The 20,490-nt window shown below is 39.1% G+C and overlaps 1 protein-coding gene across 4 annotated transcripts in view; it reads right to left on the bottom strand.

Annotated features, from left to right (window-relative positions):
• CNOT10 (CCR4-NOT transcription complex subunit 10) overlaps window positions 1-20,252 on the bottom strand; it is a 33,187-nt gene extending 12,935 nt beyond the window's left edge. Inside the window, exons 1-14 of one of the 4 annotated variants that reach the window (XM_050324947.1) lie at window positions 20,029-20,252; window positions 18,249-18,302; window positions 16,050-16,103; window positions 14,364-14,455; window positions 11,541-11,702; window positions 10,883-11,033; window positions 9,755-9,900; window positions 8,783-8,869; window positions 8,030-8,113; window positions 7,083-7,200; window positions 5,393-5,542; window positions 3,474-3,676; window positions 1,107-1,228; window positions 317-493 (exon numbers count right to left, since the gene is read on the bottom strand). In XM_050324947.1, the coding sequence (XP_050180904.1) occupies window positions 317-493; window positions 1,107-1,228; window positions 3,474-3,676; window positions 5,393-5,542; window positions 7,083-7,200; window positions 8,030-8,113; window positions 8,783-8,869; window positions 9,755-9,900; window positions 10,883-11,033; window positions 11,541-11,702; window positions 14,364-14,455; window positions 16,050-16,103; window positions 18,249-18,302; window positions 20,029-20,050 (1,622 nt within the window). In that variant the 5' untranslated portion in view covers window positions 20,051-20,252. The remainder of the gene's footprint in view (window positions 1-316; window positions 494-1,106; window positions 1,229-3,473; window positions 3,677-5,392; window positions 5,543-7,082; window positions 7,201-8,029; window positions 8,114-8,782; window positions 8,870-9,754; window positions 9,901-10,882; window positions 11,034-11,540; window positions 11,703-14,363; window positions 14,456-16,049; window positions 16,104-18,248; window positions 18,303-20,028) is intronic. The other 3 variants (XM_050325112.1, XM_050325029.1, XM_050325209.1) reach the window with 3 other exon arrangements.
• Between the last annotated feature and the right edge of the window lie 238 nt (window positions 20,253-20,490).

A 20,490-nucleotide genomic window follows, 5' to 3' on the forward strand; every position in this document is an offset into this window, starting at 1 on the left:
AATATGCACAGCGGGAGGGTGTGGGAAAACATAACATTTGCAGCACAGAAAAAAAGATGGTCAGTGAAAAATAATGTCACTGTCTAATTTAATAAAGTTGTTAGGAATAGCAGGAATCAACTCAGTGTTTTATTCTTAAACTAGCATACCAGCAATTGAACAATGAGCAGCTAAACAATTTCCTTGGAGAGGCCAACACTGCTAAGAGAATCTATTTTTTTCTGCTAGCCAAACAGTATAAGTAGCAGACACAGACTGTCAGCCCAGAGTTACTTTGGACAAAAAAAAAAAAAGGTTTATATCCAATTCTGTTTACCTGCATGCTTCACTGCTTTCAGTGTTTTCTGCATTTCCCCCCAGTTGACTCGTAGTTTTAGATCCATTTTCCTGCTTTGGTTCCTGTTGATCTTCTGGCAGTAGCAGCAAGGCATTTCTTAGACAAATTGCTGCAAACTCCATACTGGCTACAGGTATTGCTGAGGACTGCCCATCACTTAAAGAGACACAGAAGTTTTAACCAGTAAGTAACAATCCTACTAAATTAAAAACAAAAGCAAAGCTCTGGAAATATCTGAATGCAGGGAAAACTTTATCCTAAAAACGTCAAATAATGTTTTAATATAACAAAATTAACTTATGAGCATGTATGTATCTTGGTATTTTTACACATTGAAAGCACATCACGACGCCCAAATAGATTCAACCATGTAATTACAAGAAGTTCTCTTGTTTTCCTCGATTTCACTTCCTGAAGTTTTATGGCAGAACAACTAGATTCTTCCTGCACTTCTGTAAAGTGGATTACTGAAAAGAAAGACTTCAGTGAGAAAAAGAGGTCAGATTTAGTAAGCTGGAAATATAAATTTCAGATAAATCAATTTCAAGCTTTAATGCTCTTCTTAGTTACAAGGAACACACAGTTAAGCCCTCTGCTGGCCATCACAGAGGAGGCACAAAATGATGTTTAAGTAGGACTCGCAATGCATTTCAGCACATTCACTACACGAATGAACAGTTATTCCACAACAGTTTTAAAACCTCTGATAAACAAGATACACATCCAAGCTATAACAACAAAAGAAATAACCCATGGAAAACATACTTACTTATAAACAACATTCTGTATGGACTGGGACGCTAGGACTATCTTACGGTGGTAGCCTTGACCCACTATAGATTGCACAATACCCTTTTTGCTGGGAAGACCTTTAGTCTCTTGCTCCGATGTCTAAAAGGAAAAATGAAAATGAACTAAAATATCAAGGCTGTTCAATGAGAGCTTGACAAATAAGTGAAAGCTAGAAGACCTTGAACCCTGTTAAAATGTAAGAATTAATAATGGGCACAGTTTTAAATCTTAAGTACAATGAAGGATCAAGCACCTTATATTGTCTTTGTGTTGCAGAGGGGTTTTACTGCACACAGTGTAAGCACAGATTAGTTCTGACAGCTTGTCTGATAGCCTACTGACCTAGTTTCTCCTCTGTTTTGAAAGCAAAAAAACAATGAACCAAGTCGCATTAAAAGAACTGACAGGATATCTAAAAAGAAATAATGTGATCTGCCAAATAATATTCAGAATTGGCACTGCAATGCTTGCCATCTTCTCCCCCTGCTTACACAGCATTGAAAACGCTCTCTGAAAAAGCTGCTCTCAAACAGTTCCATGGGGAGCAAGAAGCTGAACAACAACATACGCAAAGATACATTAAATTAACTGGTTTAACAGATTTTTGAGTAGGTAGATATTCTGGGGGTCAAATGAACTTAAAGCACCCTAATTGTCAGTCCCAAGAATTATCTCTACACCATGTTTACTGGGGTTTGTTTGGTTGTTTTAGGATGAGCCATCTTAACTTCACTGGTAAGCAGAACCAGTGATGAAAAGTCACAGCTGTAAGGAAAAACTTATGCTAAGTCTGCAATTTAAATAGCTATCACTTTTCAGAAAATTTATCAGAATCTATAGTGAAAAAGAATATTGGAACAATGGGATTTGATGTCAAATAAAAAATACATACAACGAGTTTGGATACAAAGCATGTATTTCAAAAAAGGTGTTTAAAATGCAGGCATTTAAGAGGGAATATTCTTCCATCTGTATTTTATAAACTAAAATACTAAAGTGGGTGAAAACTAGCTTCAGTGAAATTACTTTTCTGCATGGTATTCAGAGCATAAATATGAATCCACACATACATAAAGGAATATTATTGCAAGAAGTATTATTGCAAATTGAGTTACAAGGTCAAATTAAGTACAGTATTGACTTTAGAGATTCACTTGTCATGTTACAAATCTAATTTATAATTTAAAGACACTTCCTCATTGCCTATAATATTAAGAGTATCCAAAGTTAATTTTCTTCTTCTAAGATTATGCATTTAGGAAACAACCAGTTGGTTTTGTGACATGAATTTAAGGCTCTCTGATACACCACACAAGATCATGACCGTAGCAGGAAGAAAGCCTCAGGAGCCTGGCATAATCAATGTTTTGGCTACTCTGCAGTAAACAGAGGAGTGCTCCATAAAGATCTGTATTTCCCTTTTCCAGACTGCTAAACACTATCCTTGTGAACAGAATCCTAGCATTGTTTTTTTGCCACAAAACCTAGGCTAATCCACTCTTTCATACTCAGCTCTTCACTAGAGATGATCACATGTGTCTTCTTTATCTATGTGTGACCTGTAGCCAGTAGGACAGACCCAGAAAACTGCAAAATGAGCAGGAAGAAAGCTGTTCTTCCTGCATTTGTTGTGCTTTATAAAACTGGAGCAATCTGACTACAGTCAGCACATATACAATCAAAGTTAGCCCCTTTTTGACCCAACACTCTTGAAACTTCAGTGCCATGCCTGTGAAATAGGGGTATAAGCAAATCTCTATTATCAAGCTATAAAGTTGTATCTTTCCCAAATTTTCTGAAATAGAGATACCAAAATAATGAGTACCCTTGAAATTTCAGAGGGAAGAGTTACGACTTTTGTACTTGGAAGGATTTTGATAGTGTGCAGTAAATAAATGCAAAGAGACCACCCAGAGAAAGAAAACAGAATTCAGGGGGTGGGGGGAAAATAGAGTGATATTTATTCAATAGGTATTTATTCAATTTAGGTATTTGTTCAATTAATCCCACACATCCTGTGCAGTGAGTGAAATGAGCATATTGTGGAAATAACTTCACAGGATCATGCAATTACAGATTACAACCTCAATTCCACACACATAAGGGGTGAATTACAGTTTCGCAGGGAATCAAGTACAGTATATCTTAATTTCACAGACACGCTATTTTAGTGCAGTTTTCTCTTCTTAGAGCAAATAATCCTGTCCCTACTTCTCTGAATTTTAACATATGGGTTTATCCTAAACAGACTTGAAACTGAGATGCCTCAGAGGACACACAATACGCTGCCATCAGCAGGTTTCCACCAACTTTGCCTGCAGAAGAAGTTTGCAAAGCCACTTACCCCTTTATTGGCAGCAATGCAGCATTCTGCTATTCTCAGCCACAGACGAGGGTTCGAGTGATACACCTGGACTGCCTCAATCAGGCACTCAAAGGCAGCTAAGGGCCTCCCAATATGCAAGAGCTGAATTCCGCAATTGTAGAGCAACTCATACCGTTTGTTAGTCAGCAGTGTACACATGGGTCTCCCTGAAAATTTTTTACCTGTAGAAAAGGATTACATCATATTGGATGTGCAGCTCAGGAGAGCAGTAAATGTAACTCTAAGAGGAAGAGGGAAGCAGTGGGAAACACCCCAAAAAAACACTACCGAAAACCCCTTTCATCGCAGAAATTCCCTAGGCTCTCTCCCTAAATAAAATCCTTTCACATCAAAACTGGTATCAAAGATAAATTAATTTATTGTTACTGAAGATTGAAGTACATTAAATGCTAACCATGAATGTTCCTTATCCCTCAAGCTAAATGTTATACAATAACACTGAATCCCAGATATGTGAGAATACACATCTCTGTAACTCATAGAAATTCCAGAAGAAGACTTTGCTGTTAACAAGCATGAAACATTTTCTGTTTTCACACTGATACCTAAGGCTGCACTTAGGTTCAGGGGAGGAACAGGAAAAATAATGAAATGCATGATAGTAAGCAGATTTTAAAGAAAGCAAGAAATGAAAAAAGTTATAACTTGATCATGAAATGATGAAGACTGAGTGATGAGGCCCTCTATAGTCAGACAGGAGCAGCCTCACATTCACAGGCCGTGGTTCTGCTACCTGATGAAGGGACAACACAGTAGGGCATGAACTGGTGGACCATGAAGATGATCAGAGAGCTGGAGCACCTCTCCTATGAGACAGGGTGGGAGAGCTGGGGTTGTTCAGTCTGGGGAAAAGAAGGCTGTGGCAAGATCCTCCAGTACCTGAAAGAGGCTTCAAGAGAGCTTGAGAGGGACTTTTTACAATGGCATGGACTGATAGGACAAGGGGGAATGCCTTTAAACTGACAAGAGGGTAGGTTTAGATTAGATATTAAGTAGAAATTCTTTATTGTGAGAGTGGTGAAACACTGTAACAGGTTGCTCAGAGCAGCTGTGGGTGCCCCATCTTTGGAGGTGCTCAAGGCCAGGTTGGATGGAGCTTTGACCAACCTGGTCTAGTGGAAGGTATCCCTGCCCACGGCAGGGAGGTTGGAAAAACATGTTCTTTAAGGTACCTTTCAACACAAACCATTCTACAATTTTATGAAATCATTTACTTGGAAAAGAAAAACAAACTTTAGTATTATTAATCAAAGCAAGAAAACTTATTATGTTTATTTTCTTGCCTTTATATCCTTACAGCAAAAGCTGATGGACAAAAGTACCCATAAAACTAAACAATAAACATTTCTCATACAAGTCTAGGAATTATTCAGTAGGAAAGTTTGAGAAAAACATCATCTTCCAAATGCTAATTCGACAGTATTTTACTCCACATTTTCTGTATCTTCCCTGTTTAAAAAAAAAAACAAAACAACAAAGCACCAAAACCCCACACATCTTTCATGCCCTAATGATTCTACCCAGTCAGCAGGACTACAACCTATACAAAATACGTCACAAAAATTTTATTTTGTAATTCCTCCCTAACTTATTGTCAAAGTCTATAAATGAGAGAGATGTAGTTTGTCCCAGCCCCTCCAAGGTACACCAAGGAAAACGCAGGAAAAAAAAAGAACATATTTCACTATCATCATCATCCTGTATTTCTGGAAACAGCAGCTATATCCTGAAATCATGTTATCATCAAAGTTCTCACCCTACTGTCCTCCACAAAGAGATGGAACACAAATTTTGCTGATAACTACTGAAACCTTCTACCCTCTTTTTTCTTGATTCACCCACCCCTCTTCCACCACTTATTATAATCTCTTCCTTACCTGGATCTGAGCTGCCCGTTCCCAGTTGTGCACATGCATTATCATTTTCTTGCAAGGCTTTTTTAAAGTAAAAAATTCCTAAATTGTGCTTTCCCATTGCAAAGTGGATGCAGCCAAGATTGTTCCAGAACATACACCTTAGGCATTCACCTGAGAGAGAACAAGCAAAGACCATTTCCAAAAACTGAAAACTGTCGCTGAGCCCATGAAATGCTCCAACCACCCTCTCGTGGGTCAGCATATTATTATTAAACATATCCTTCAGTGAGATGTTTCTGGGGTAAGGAATTACATCCCTGCCTCACTTCTGCTTTAATAACATACATTTTGCACACCATTCTAGTTCTCTTGGACAGCTGACCTATATGTAGGCAATCACAGCTTTCCAGATCTTGTGCACCATATTCCAGGAGAGCCAGACATAAAGCCAATTTGACAGACTCCAAGTTGAAGCGAATTCACCTGGAGGTTTCCATAGGAATTAGCAAGCAAGCACTTCAAGTTTTCTAATAGATGACTCTTGTAAAAGCAAAATTCTCAAGAAATGTTACCTGCCTAAGTTTTATAAAATAAACAAATAAGCCAACCCAACCACATAAATATACTCTTTCTAAATATATCACATTCAGGTAACACTGTAAAAGGTTCCTTCTAAATAATAAAGGACAAAAATTTAAACTTTAAACTTATCTGCTGGTAACTGAGTCTTTAAAGGGTTACCATTGGTAATAAAGAAATAAAGAAAAAAACTCACTCTAAAAATCCAAATAATCAAGAAACAGATCATTAACAAATTCAACAGATGTTATTTTTGTCAAAACATAGGAAGATTATTAAGTGAACGTTCTACTGTACAAATAGGCATTATGGCAAATTTTTTGAATGTTTTCTATGAAACTTATCTGTAAAATACAGAAGTTTAAACAATTTACTGAGAGGGTCAACTCAAACTTCTATCATCTAACAGTAATTTATGCAGCAATATCTACTAGGTAAAAAAAAGTCTTACAGGACAAGAAATTAAGAGTACTATCACAAAACCAGCATTGAAAAAAGTAGCAAAGAAATTCAGTTAGTTTTACAGCAGTAAAACTTTTACTGAAATTTTAAACTGTCAATAATTCTCAAATATATTTAAGTATTGTATACAGCGAGTGTATATCTACAAAGGATATACCTATAGTATACAAATAACTTTTACATCCAAAAAATTACACGTTTACATGCTGTTCTGTTTCTGAGCATGTCCACACATATATACTTCCTAGAGATAAAAGTAATTTTAAATCACATACAATAGAATCCAAACTTTAACACTTCATGAAACAACTACATTTCCCCCACAGTCATCATTACAACTGCTACAGTCACCTCTCCAAGTACAACCTGAGATCTCAATTTTAGATCTACTAAGTTGCCTTTTGTTTCATTTCTTGCTTTAAAAACTCAATTATGAGCCTTGAAAATATTACACCTTCACAAATCCATTTTCATAGACAATCACAGCATTGTCTATAAGAACATTCAGTGAAGAACACTACAGTGTTGAAAACATATCCAGCATATAAACCCATGACATTCAGGGTCTACTCAATTAAGTAATCATTAATATGCTTGAATTCAATATCAACAAGTAGTCCTATTATACTACACGTTTAAGTACTTGTAGGATGAAGGGTTTCTATTTTACCTGTTTTCATGAAGCCTGGATGTTCAGCAATGTTTGCACTGTTCAAAAGTTTGACAGCTTTGCGATAATTGCCTCTCAAATATTCAAAATTGCTCTTAAGAAAGAGAGAAGGAGCTGACTGTGAAGGAGAAAACAACAGTTAGTTCTCTTTTGGTTTATGGTTTCTATTGCTAGTGTTAAATCACTTCACAAACAGCTTGCCTCTGCTGCTGCTTTAAAAATAAATGGGCTTAGGCCCAATTACTTTCAAGAAGTAGCATTTCTTTGTTGAGCACATGATTAACAGTCACCTCTGAATTACAAAACTACATATACACTTTATGCCTGCTCTCAAACTCAGTGTTATTCTAGAGAACTCCGTCATGGCAATGGCTAAATGCAGAGGATCTCCAAACTTTCTTCAACCTGTCTTCTAGTACATTCCTCCCCACGCTTCCCTCCCTGCAGTTACTCCTGGACTGTAATCTTTCCGGTCTGCCAGCAGAGACCTCATGATCCAGAAGGATTTCTGTTAAACTAGCAGTTATTGAAACTGGCAACAAAAGGGAAGTGCTTTCTGTGTATCTGTGTATCTTTTATGAACTGGTTTAAACCACCAAGACACCAAAGTTTGTAATAACCAAAACACCTACAGTAAACTAAAACCTGTTTTGTGCTGTTTCAACTAAAAAGCAAGCTGAACCTGTTCATTATACACTGTTTCACTGTTATTTTTGTATCGTAAACAACACAGGGCATTTTTTAGCAACTGAAAACAGCTCAAATAAGAAAATTCTACATTAATTACCCCTGCAAAAAGAGATTACAAACCTAACTCACCGCATAATGAATTGCTTCAGACACCTACCCTCAAAAAGATCTTTTTTTGGTAAAGAACATTAGCAAATTCAGTTTTAAGATAAAGAACAGATCTAGATTTGAAAAACAATAGTCTTAAGAATACTTACATTCCCAGCTGTATTCATAACAGACTTGATCTCTCTTTTGCATGCTTTTAGTGACTTCATTTGGATATAGGCTCTCACCTTATACTATTAAAAAATTAAATTTGTTAAATAATATACAATAACTTGTGCAGGTTTGCAAGATGACCTGTATGTAGGGATTTACTATGGAATGTTTTACATACAACTTTGGGTAGTAAAAAGCTGTTCAAAAAGTCTTCATAAAAAAGAAATTCTATTCAGACTTTAGACAACACATTTATAGGCCTTGTATTTACAATAAGCAGGTGAACATTTTGTTCAATGGTTAACAGCTACTCTGTATTCAAACAGATACTAGCATTTAAAATTTACATTTACCTACTAAACTGAAAGTACCAGTAAATGAGTGCTGATAGAGAAGCATTCTGTTTCTTCACATTTTTCAACAGAACAGTACAATGAAATAAAACATCAGCTGATTTAGACTGTTGAAGGTCTAACAGATATAAAGTCAGTGCAGCCAACTGCAGTTTAAAGAAATTTTTATAAACTGCAGGGACTGAAATGGGGGAAGGGGTTGTGCGTTAGGTCAGTTTTTCCTGTACATGGATCTTACAAAAATGGAAGAGTTAGATAAATTCATTCCTTTGTTTTACAACAAGGATAGACAGGGTATCACAATTCATGCTGAACTAGATTTGAAGGAGATGGGACTTGGTTTGAAAAAAAACCCTTGAAATAATGTTCTTGTATAAATAACATGCAGACACTAACCTGATGTATCTTAGATTTAGCAACTTCTATTAAAGCTCCACTTTCAGCTTTCTGATTCGAGGAATCTTTATTTGTATTATTACCTGGCTGTCGAAGAAAAAAAAATGGAACTGTTACTGTTAGTCACCTTTTGAGTTCAGTTGACAGATTCAATTCACACGAAGAAAAATATGTATTGAATAGTATTTCAAGGTATTTAACACCAAAATATACACATACCACCAAAAATTGTAACTTGAGCTTAAACAATCAAAATCCACAAACAACCACACCAGCCTATGAAGAGCAGAATTCTATATTAACATTAGTGTTACATGACATTGCTCTGCAGTTGAGAATTCTTTTACCCAGAAGGATGATTTGCACATTTTAGAGTACCTCTTTAATATTTCCTTCAGCAGAATTACTATATACCTAAAGATAAAATATTTTATCTTAACTGTGGCATTCCATCAACAGGAAAAGACTGACGTGTCCCCTTTTCACTTCCAAGCCACTACTGATCCTACTGATTTTTCCAAAAGACACATAAAAGATTTCACTTGAAAGTATGCCTCAGACTTTCAGATACTATGTAAGAGAGATACTTGATTTCCCATCCCATGCTACACAGTTGCAAAGCCTCTCTGACACTGACCCTTCCCTCTCAAATTTAGGGTCTCATATGGTCATAATCCAAGACAAACAAGGAAAACTATGTATATTTGACCCTGAAGACAACTGGCTTTCCAGTGCCAGTCTCTGACTCAAAGACATCTTAGCACCCTCAGTGTAAAAGAGTGAAAGAGAAGGAATAAACAATTGCTGTACACAATTAACTCAGTTATTAACATGTCTTAAGTTCGTGTCTAAAGCTACAGGTGATCTACCAGAGTTTTAAAATTCAAAAGTATTTTAAAAGACTAACTTTGGATTGAGTTAAAGCATACTTCTGGTAAAATTTTAGTGGCATTCATATGATTTTAAGCTTACCTCATTTTTTCCATTCTTGCTGTTATTGTTGCCCTGTGAAATCATTTTTTCCAGAACAGCAAGCAGATGCAAGGCTTTCTCAGCTTGGTAAGTTAACAGGTATAAGTCTACAAGCAAGAAGCACACAGCCTGGGCAAACTTCTCTTCTGTATAAAGCAAAGAAGTAAAAATGATTTTACAGTTCTAATACTAATGCTTCCAAACATGACTAAGAAAAAAAATTTACTATAAGGTGCATTTATGCAACATTATGAGAAAAATCAATATATTAGATAAGAAAAAAAAATGTAGCCATCTAGATAAATATATATAGTGAAACACATAGATAGGTATGTATACTGAAAAGAAAGCTCTTTTATTCAAATGGCATCAGCATAGAAGCATAGACTAAAGACAGCTTAAGTATTTCATGTTCTTAGACTCTGAGAATTGATCTAAGCAGATCAGCACCAAAGATGCAGCATCTGAATAGAGAGATTCTGCAAGTGCAGAATCCCACAGAACTTGAAAAGACTCTGTACAAATACATCTGACTTCACAGAGTAAGTCCCAATTATGTATATTGAAAACTGTGAGGAACTGAAGGAGAAACACAATAGCATTTACTTAATTTATTGATACACACACACATCCTTCAGCCTTCTTGCTTCTAAAATTCAACAGGGATTATGAAGTTATTTCATACAAGTATGGCAATTCTACTACACAAGGCATCATAGCTCATAAAAGCTGCAGACTTTATATATATATTCATATGAACACATACAATTATGTATGACCTAGTGCAGGTATTTAAAAATGTGAGCCCCCTGAAAAATAGGCACCAACCCATGATGACTCAAAATAATTTCATTAGTTTGTACATGTCGTTTACATAAATACCTTTTCAAGTTGCAAAAAATCCATTTCGGTTCCCTTATACTTGTCTGTTAAATGCCTCTGAAGTACCTTCCCCCCAGATTTAGTTGTTGCCTTTGATATAAGTAAAACATTCGTCATTCCAAACCCTATCTACATTTTTGAAACCTTATTAGGCAAGTAAAAAAAGAAATCACTTGTCTAATAGCAAGAAAGTTTGAATGATGTTTCTGTAGTTATTGCATGAACAAAACTCTTCTGTCTACATACCAAAAGGCTCTATAAACTGGTACAGCTTCTCCCCAACTGATATAGCTTCAGTATACTGACGCAGATGATACAGAATAACAGCTTGATTGTAGTACAGCATACTGTTTTCAACATCATCCAAACCATCCATTTCTTCAACAACAGAGTGAACCTGAAAAAAATCCTACTCGTTTCACTAAAAATTTTCAGTACCTGTGATTTTAAAGCATCAGATATTTAAAAAAAAAACCCAAAGCTGTGAATTTCTCCAAATATATGTAAGAGTTATAATGTAATAAACTTTATTGTTGTTGCACATAAATACGGCAAAAAAATATACAATCAGACAGAAAGCTGTCAACTGAGTAGTAAAATAATATTTTTACTTTTTAATTATTTCACAAACTATTACAGGCTAAGGAACTTTCTACTGAAAGAACACAGCAGGTCTTTCTATGATTATCATCTCATATCAATTGCAACAACAACTAAAAACATAACTTCGAAACACGTTATAAAAGATTAAACTGACTCAGATGTTTAAAAGCAATGTTACTTTCTTATTCTTTTATTAAATCCAAGGCACAAGGGAGCAAAAGTTTTACTCCTATTTCATGAAAGATTTCACCAGCATTAGTGGTACTCAAAATCAAATACCATGTCAATACGTTTGCATTACCTGGTTTTTCAGCTGGTTAAGGGTTTGTCTCAAATTGTCCGTTGTAGTCTGGTTACTTTTACAGAATTCTGCAACAGCAGTATTCAAAGTTATTTTGTAGTCATCTTTGTTGATGTCTTGAAGGGTATTTAGGTGTTGTAAGCAAGCATCATAGTTTCCAGCCTGGAAATTGCACACATATCAGAAACATGCATTAGAAGATACAAAGTGTTTCCCTTAACAACAGCAAGTGAAGTCAACTAAATGTCTAAACACACACTTCATTATTTATGCAGATTAACATGCATGAGAACTAAATCTAAACATTGAAGCCATATCCAAACTTCAAAAATAATTTTGTGGAGGAAGGACAAATTATGTAGTTGGTTATTATAAAAAGATGTTTCCATGAAAATTGTTGTTTCAATACTCTTATTTCCTCAGTTTTCATAAATCTTTCCCCATTACGTGAACACTGAGTGGTTGCAGTTGCTTACACAAGTCCTAGCCCAACATTTTATGTTCATCCTTCACTTAATCCGGATATACAGCGAGTTACAATTTAATCGATGTAAGTCAGCTTAAGACAGGTTGGAAAAAGAGGGTGTCACTTTCCCAGTACAGGTTTAAAAAACATTTTTACAAGCTTTAGCTGTTGGATGAAGCATTCAATCACCCAGGCATGCCTAAACAGAAACTAGGAGCCAAGCATGATGCTCTGCTGATGTGTGATTTAATTGAAAAATCCCTTTCTTTGACCTCAGGAATAAACAAAGACTTCAGAAAGGCTCACCTCTGCCTGCTTTCAGTTTTGGTCTTCTCTGTGTTGGTACAGGAGGAATTTAGTGGCATCAAGGAAGGAAAGAGAATTCCTGACTCTTTCAACTACATTAAGCCTAAATGACACTTCACTCTGAACTGCTCAATTCCTACACAGTAATAATCACATTCCATATCAGGGTTACCTCCAATCTGGTCAGACAGATAAGCAGATTCATTTCCATTCTCTGTCAGTGGTTCATAACCAAAAGCTAATCTCTTAAGTACCATAACCACCCGCCATTTCCTCCTCCTTTTTAACTTCTGTTCCATAGAAGTTCTCCTGGGCTCCTGACTAGCTTCCTCTATTAAGGAAAGAATACAACAGAGAATGGCTCTGGGGTCCTTCTCTTCCCAAGGAAGTTGCCATTCTGCAGTTACTCTAAATGGAACCATTGCAGTTCCTCCAGTCTCCCATGAAAGCACAGTCATACAACTCACAGAGAGATGCAGCAGGACCTTGACATGCATTCTCACAGCTCTAAGCACCAACAGCATGGACTGCCTAATGACCATGTGCACAAACATGGGGACTTGGAACTCAACTGCTGGTGTGTTCTTAAATTGAGGCAGTTCATCTCCCAGTGATTCTCTTCCCGTGCTCACACTCCAAGCTTCTCTTCACCAGGAGTAGCTTTCAGATCACAGCAATGAGGCTTCGAATCATGGCGGGACTACAAACCTTGAACCTCTGAATGCTCAGCTTATTTTGTGATGTTTTTTTATCAGCTAAGAGTCCTTTATGCTCCTCTACTACACAAGATCTAGAATATAATAACCAATTTTATGGGAATTCTATCAAGACTGAAATTGGAGGTGTAATACGATAAAGCAGCATGCAAGACGGTCCACAATGCTATTTACAGCTACTCAGTAGCAAGAAAATTGCCAAACAAGGCATCAGATTAATTCTGCTCTCATCGGTTGCTACCTCAGAACTCCATGAATTTAGGGAGTTCTTAAAGCAAGAAAAACATCATGAGATAGACCAGGTACACTGGACCAGTAAAGATGAAGTTGTTAGTAGACCAAAAGTATTTCAGGCATGTAGATTTTTGGGCAAGGTGGAAAACAAACTACTCTTTCATGTGCCTTCAGTTCTTAGGATCAAATGGTAGGGATAAAAACATTATTGAAAAAGAATAATTGAGCTAGACAGCATTCAAGAAGACACTGGTGAACAACATCAGCCTTAGTCAGTTTAAGGACCAACTGCGTGCATTTCACATAACAACATTCCAGACAAAATTAAAGTACTGAGTGACACATATGAGCAGGAATCTCAAAAGAGAGCATTTAAATTCTGCCCCCCCAGTTTATTTCACACATCCAAAACTGAATGAACACAAGGCATTTTAGAGACAGAGATATAACAACTGAAAGGAAAAGCAACGATACTTTCTGTCACACTAAATAAAATTAGGAGGCAATACAAGGAAAGAAATAAAGTCCTGGTACCTGAATTTTAACACACACCAGAAAATCTTCTGAGAAACACAAAACAGGCAGTAAATACTGCCTGTAGGTGTTATGCATTGAAGAATATGTTTTAATGCCAAGTGACAGAGCAGTATATAATGCTTTTTGTGGAAGAATGATGCTAAAACACAAAAAGGTTTGCTTCCTTGCTGTTTTTTAAATACACGTGGTTCCTTTAGATCCTTTAACACGACATTTTTAGCTTGAAATGATTAATGCTTCAGAGAGATCATGCATTTCCAATGCTGACACAGAATAGCAGCCTGCTTCGTCTAATTAAATCATCATATAGCTTTTAAGGTTACTGAGTTTTTAGAATCAAGATTAAATATGCTCTTGTTCAGGTATCCCGTTCAGTCTTATCACATACATCACATCACACAGAAAATGCATGTGCTGGTTTTACAACACAACTAGTGCTACTTTTGATATAATATTCTCTTGATGCATTTGCAACTGTATTAAGAAAACAGCAAAAACAATTATTTAAGCCCATTTAGCAGTTATGTGGTAAATTAGAAGTCTCAGAGTTTGGCTTTGTCTCACCTGAAAAGCTTGCAATGCACTGCTTGACAATTCCTTCTCCTGATCAGTAATCCCAGAAGTACCCGCTCCTTCATGTTTCTCAGTACCTTGATCTGTAAAGTGGACAGAAGATTACAAGAAAGTTTGCAAGTCTGATGACAGCTATGCAGCTTAAACATTTTGCTTCTTCCAGTTCTCAAGACCCTCCTGCCACTACAAGTAATTTTCCAGATAACAGCAGCAGTCTCCCTACTACACTATCTATAGCCCAAGTTACAACTCCCACTACAGTATCCCACATTACTATATACTAGTGAATTCCTCTCCATAAAATGGAAATTACTGTGCTTAATCAATAACCAAACTCCTGCAAGTTAACTGACAACCCATACATCTTAGATTTCTCTTTAAAGCTGCAACCATACACTAGGATTGTCTTATTTTGCTCAAAAACCAGCAGTAAAGGCCAAGCATCATAAAATAGGTACCACGCTGGGCAAGATGAAAAACCCATGCATCCTGTACGCTGCTTCCTAAACAGCAAGCAAGGGATGCTCTAGGGATCAACAAAAACCAGAGTAAACACTGGAACTTCCACACAGCTCCCTGCTTTGGAAAAGTATCTCCCTAAAGAAGATGCTGCAATAGAACCATCATTGTTAATGGTCATTGACAGACCTATTCATTATTTAAGAAAACTCTCTATGCTTTTGTACTCTTCAATATATTTATTCCATCCAATGCTGTCTGGCAATTATATTGCAAGGCACAAGCAAATGCTGCCTATTCACTCTTTCAGCCTCACTCCAAATCTTAAAGAACTTTCTTTGAATCACCTCTCTTTCAAGGTGAGCAGGAGCAGTTTATTCTGCATCTTCCTCACATTTTCTTTTTCTCAGAATCTCTTCCAGTTCTACTATATCCTTTTCTGGATTAAGACAACAAGAACAACCTCCAGCAGTTATAATGGTGGACCCTTTATGCATTATTATAGCAATGTAATAAGGTTATAACTGTCTTCAATTTCTTTTAATAGAATTCCTAATAGTTTGTCTCAGTCCCCATTGAGGATATTTTTCAGAAAGAAGTCAAATAAATCCTTTTATCATCATGTAATTAAGAATTCAGTGAAGTTGCATTAAAAAGCACAGTAAGGACATTCCATGTCAAAAAAGCTGAAAAAAAAACCCAAATCACTTCCTTGTGCTGAACACAAACTACTGGAGGAAAAAAACTCAACCACACAACCACCAGACAGATTATTTCTAAAAGCGTTTACTAATGTGCCAGAACATACAAAAATCATTTAATGTTTTTGAAACAAAGACTTTATAAACTAGCAATGATTTCCACTTCTGCAGAAAATTATTTCTTGAATTTCACAGTGGAAGATTCGCTCTAACCTACCTTTTGCTATCTTAACAGTCTAGGTATGCTTTGTAAACTGAAAGCCTTCTTTCTCTTCCCTAGAATTCAGAGACATAGTGCAAACTCTGCTAATTTTGTTTTGACTTTGAACAAATGAAAACACTTAGCTTTGAGCTCCCCTGTAAAATCCATTCCCCATCATCACCAATATATCTGTATCGCCTACTAGCAACTAGAAAAATGTACAAATATAGGAGAAACAACAACAGTAAAGGGTAGCCAAAACTCAAAAGATTCATCAATTAAAATCCACAGTGAGCATAAAACAGACTTACTAACCTATCAAGTTTGTGCCTGTTGCTGGGAAGATGGTGGTATCCCTTCCACTGCCCTCTGCAATAACATATTTGAGTGAGAATCGTAAATTGGTTGTGACTTTCATCCTTCATCATGACATCAACAAAGCTGAGATTTTAAAATCTCAGCTACCTTACACCTGCAAGCATGACCCATTGTGATTCAGACAAAATTCAGGATTCAGCAACTTCAGTACTCTGGAGGGATGGACCCCCAGGGGCCTACACTTGCTACAAAATCTGACTGCGTAAGGCATTGATCAACACCACTTGCTCTGCCTTCTCCTTGAAAGGGAAAGGCAGAAGAGAAATTTAAAACACAAAAAAGCTCACAAAATTTCTGATGTGCCAAAGGCTTTCTGCAGCAAAAAAGGAAAGGAACAAGAAGAACCTCTCCTTCAAGCTAAACATAGCATAGATTTAATTCCCGTTCTAAACCTTATGGTTATAGAGATGAACAGAAAGCTATCTTCCTCCAAGGATCTCTAGAAGAGCAGCAAATAAGCAAATGCAACTTCCCTCAAACCTTCACACTAACAGTGGCAATATCTGCTTTACTTGCTCAGTATGACTTCGACATTGTGCTAGTAAAGGTAAACACAGTGCAGAGCCTTGGGACTCCAAAACTTTGGAAGCTGATAACACTCAGTTTGACCAATAGGTTCCTCACATACAAGTTTACCTAGCAGAGAGCCATCAACTACCAAGCGCATTACTGATTACTGCCATGGTATGCAGGTTCGTAAAACCAGCATCTCAAATGAAGTCTGAATCCTGAAGTGAAATGTCTTCAGTTAAGTGACAGGTAAACTAAGAGACACTTGTCTAAGGCCTGTAATAAAAGCATCACTTACACAGCTGTTTTATGTATTTCTTAGGGAAAAATCAGGGCAGGTCTTCAGATTTCACTGTGTCTGTTAGCCTGCCGGTACACTAAAAAAAACCCACCTTTAAGCAAAACCAGAGCTGTCCCTTCTCCTATAAAGTCAGTTGTATGGCTATAATCCTATCAATCGCGCCTACTACCACTCAGTAAACAAAGCAGGTTTGTGAAACCTGAACTGGAAGCTTATCAAGAAAATAAAACTAAAGTCCAGCTGACTTAGTTCACAGCATAGTTTTGCCCTTTGGAAAAAAATGCTTTGGATACTCTCTGCCCTTTTTGTCCAAACACATTTGAAACCTGTTAAAGACTTAAAAGTCATTCCAGTCTAATGTAATACTGACATTCTTGTTTAGCCTGGGATCTACTGCTTCAGCTCATCTTTATTAGCATGAGGTCCTTCCAACAGGAGTCACCTGAAAGCCCGCACAAGATACTGAACAGAATCCACCAATTCCACCTAGATGGGGGGTGGGGAAGTACTCCTCTTGGTTGCAAATGGCTACCCCAGTGCTTGCAAAAAAACCTATTACTTCCATATTCCTTGAGGCATTTCAATGTGGAACAGGCAGGAAAATTGTTCCCTGGCAAAACATACAGCATGCCACTTGCTTGCTCTGATCTAGACACATCTGGTGTCCTCGCGGAGGCACCTGGTGTGGGTAACACTTGGCACACCAGGCACCTCTGACACGCTCCCATCCGCACAGCAGCTACAACTATCAGCTGAAATATCCAGAACTGTGCAGAGTCTCCGCTTCACAAATGACAGGACTTGATTTCTCTCTGTAAACTGTATTAACAGACGGACCCGTTTGCATTTGTCCAACCTTCATGAGTGCAGAACAACTTCAAAACTAAAACCTGTCAGGCTCGTGATGAGGGGCAAAAAAGGGTAACCTGGAAAAGTATGTAAAAATCAACCACTTGGATTTTGATCTGGAGGAAGCTGCTGCACTGAGCTGGAAGTCAAAGAATCAAGCCAGGGAATTATCTTCCTAGCTATTGATCCTGGGGCTGAGAAGCAGAAACACTATGTCATGGAGGCTGGTTTGCTTTGCACGAGGAGGTAGCTGCTCCTACTGGAGAAGTTACATCATGGTGGACAGCAGAACTTCGGGAAAACTGGCTCTATGAGAGGAGAACAAGGAAAAGCATGAGACTGCCACCTGACACGGGAGATTGCTCTCCTCATGGGCTTGCTGCCACAAGATCATAAAAGCAACAAGAAGTCACATCTCCCACATACACATACCTGAAGACACCTGAGAGTGACTGCAATCATTATCCTTCTCATACCTGCTCTCCGTTTCTCCAAGGACTGCTGTTCCTGAGCTCTCTTGTTCCTACGCCCTGTAAATTACATCTTGCATGAACTGTGCTGTTGAACACCAGAGTATCTCTGGAATTATTTTTTATTTCCAAACTCTACAGGCAGGGGGATAATCTCTTTCTTGAAAAGTAAGGAATCTACCACATGACTCTTGCTCCAAAAACATTTTGAAAGGTATGAAGACGAACCAGTGTCCAGCCTTTATAAGATAACAGTTTGTTATCAAGATAACAGTTATACAAGACTTCTTGTATGAAGCCCTTCACTACCAGTATAGGTATAATAGGCTTCTTTTGTGCTATGCAATAAAAAGCGAAGCACATCTCAGTGGAAAGCTAATTGTAGCTTGCTGTTATGAACAAGTACAGCATGTAGAATATCTTGCCTAGCTCACGTCTCTGAAGGAACTGAAAAGTTCCTTCAACACTTCAAAGAACAGCAACAAAAAATATTGAAAAATTAATGCCAATTTTTTTTCTTGTAGTTTAGGAGTCACAGTTCTTACAAAATACACGACAGTTTAGTAAACATCACTCAGTACAATATACTAATCGTTCCCATAATTATTTTCCAGATACTGAGGCATTTCATATTTGGCATCCAGAGAAAAAAACGCTTAAGGTGATTTTAAATAATGCTCCCATCACATAAAACCAACTGAAAAAGCCCCAAAGAACACAGGTGACCACTGACAGGACCCAAGGGAACAGCATGAAGCTGCGTAAGGGGAGGTTTAGGTTGGATATCAGGAAAAGATTTTTTTACCCAGAGGGTGTTCGGGCACTAGAACAGGGTCCCCAGGGAAGTGGTCACAGCACCTGTCAGAGTTCATATAAGCCTGACAGAGTTCAACAAATGTTTGGACAATACTCTCAGACAAATAGTGTGACTCTTGGGGATGGTCCTGTGTAGGACCAGGAGTTGGACTTGTGGTTCCCTTCCAACTTGTCCCTTCCAACTCAGGATATTCTACAATTCTGTTAAGTAGAATTGTGCAATTCTGTAAGTAAGGCTTTCTTCCACATCGCCCCCTTCTCCAACCCGCCCCGAGCTGCCATCTGAGGGAGGGACCATTCCTGCAAGGAAGACTTCGTGCATGATGGGGAATCTTATGGGGGAGGGACAAGCAGGAGCTTATCAGTGTTAGCGAGTTACACAGCAACTGCATTTGAAATTCATTTTGCCCGTTTACCAGATGACGACTTATTTTTTAGTGATCTCGGTGATTTCTCTCTACAGGGTCCTTTCAGGCCCGAGTTCAGTGAGAACCCACTCAAGCCCTGGAACCAAAGCAGCATCCCTGGGGGAATCTGCCTGAACTCCAGCAGCACCACCAGGAGTTATAATCTCTCTCGCACCTTCCGCATGCCCCAGTTTAACAAATTAACCCAGAAGCTCGACTTCTGCAGGGGTTATTAAGACCCCGAAAACACCCCCTCCCCGTCAGTACGTCCATAGGACGCTCGCCACCGAGCCCTTCCAGGCCAGGAGAGGACAAGCGCCGAGCGCCGCTTGCCGAGGGCCCGGCGGGTGACCCGGCCGGTGTCACACGGGCCCCTCGCGGCGGCCACCGCGGCCCCGGGCAGCGAGGCACTACTTCCTCGGCGGAAGGGCACAGCATACGGCAGAGCCAGCGGCCGTTCCTCGCGCCGCTCACCGCCCCCCGCGCGGGCGCGTATCCCTCCGCGCGGGCGGCCCGGGCCCGGGGCGGGCCCGGTGGGGCCACGCCGCTCCCCCCGCGCTCACCCGCAGACTTGTCCGCCGCCATCTCCGCTGCCACTCCGTGCGCCACCGCGCAGCCCGAGCGCGCCGGGAGTTGCCGAGAGTCCCCTCCGCGCTGCGCCACAGGCGCTGACCGACCTCCAATCACCGCCGCCGGCAGCCGGCCGCTGCCCCCCCGGGACTACTTTGCCGCTGCTGCCGCCGCCGCCGCCGCCCTGCGCTCGCCGGCCCGCCCCGCCAATGCACCGCCTGCACCGATTCGCCGCCGCTTCCGGGTTCCCGGCGCGCCCGCGACGTCCGGCCGTTACCGGGGCAGCGCGGACGTGACGTCAGGACGCCGAGGGGGAGCGGGGAGGGCGGGCCCGCCATGTTGGCTCATGGGGTCCAGGAGCGGCCGGGGGGCGCTGGGCAGAACTGCGGCGGCACGGAGCGTCCTGTGCTGCTGTCTCGGACGGGCTTTGACCTTGCTGCGTGGGCGTGCCGGAC

Source organism: Myiozetetes cayanensis, unplaced genomic scaffold (genome assembly GCF_022539395.1).
Source record: "Myiozetetes cayanensis isolate MyiCay16 unplaced genomic scaffold, myiCay2020 scf1, whole genome shotgun sequence".
NCBI lineage: Eukaryota > Metazoa > Chordata > Aves > Passeriformes > Tyrannidae > Myiozetetes > Myiozetetes cayanensis.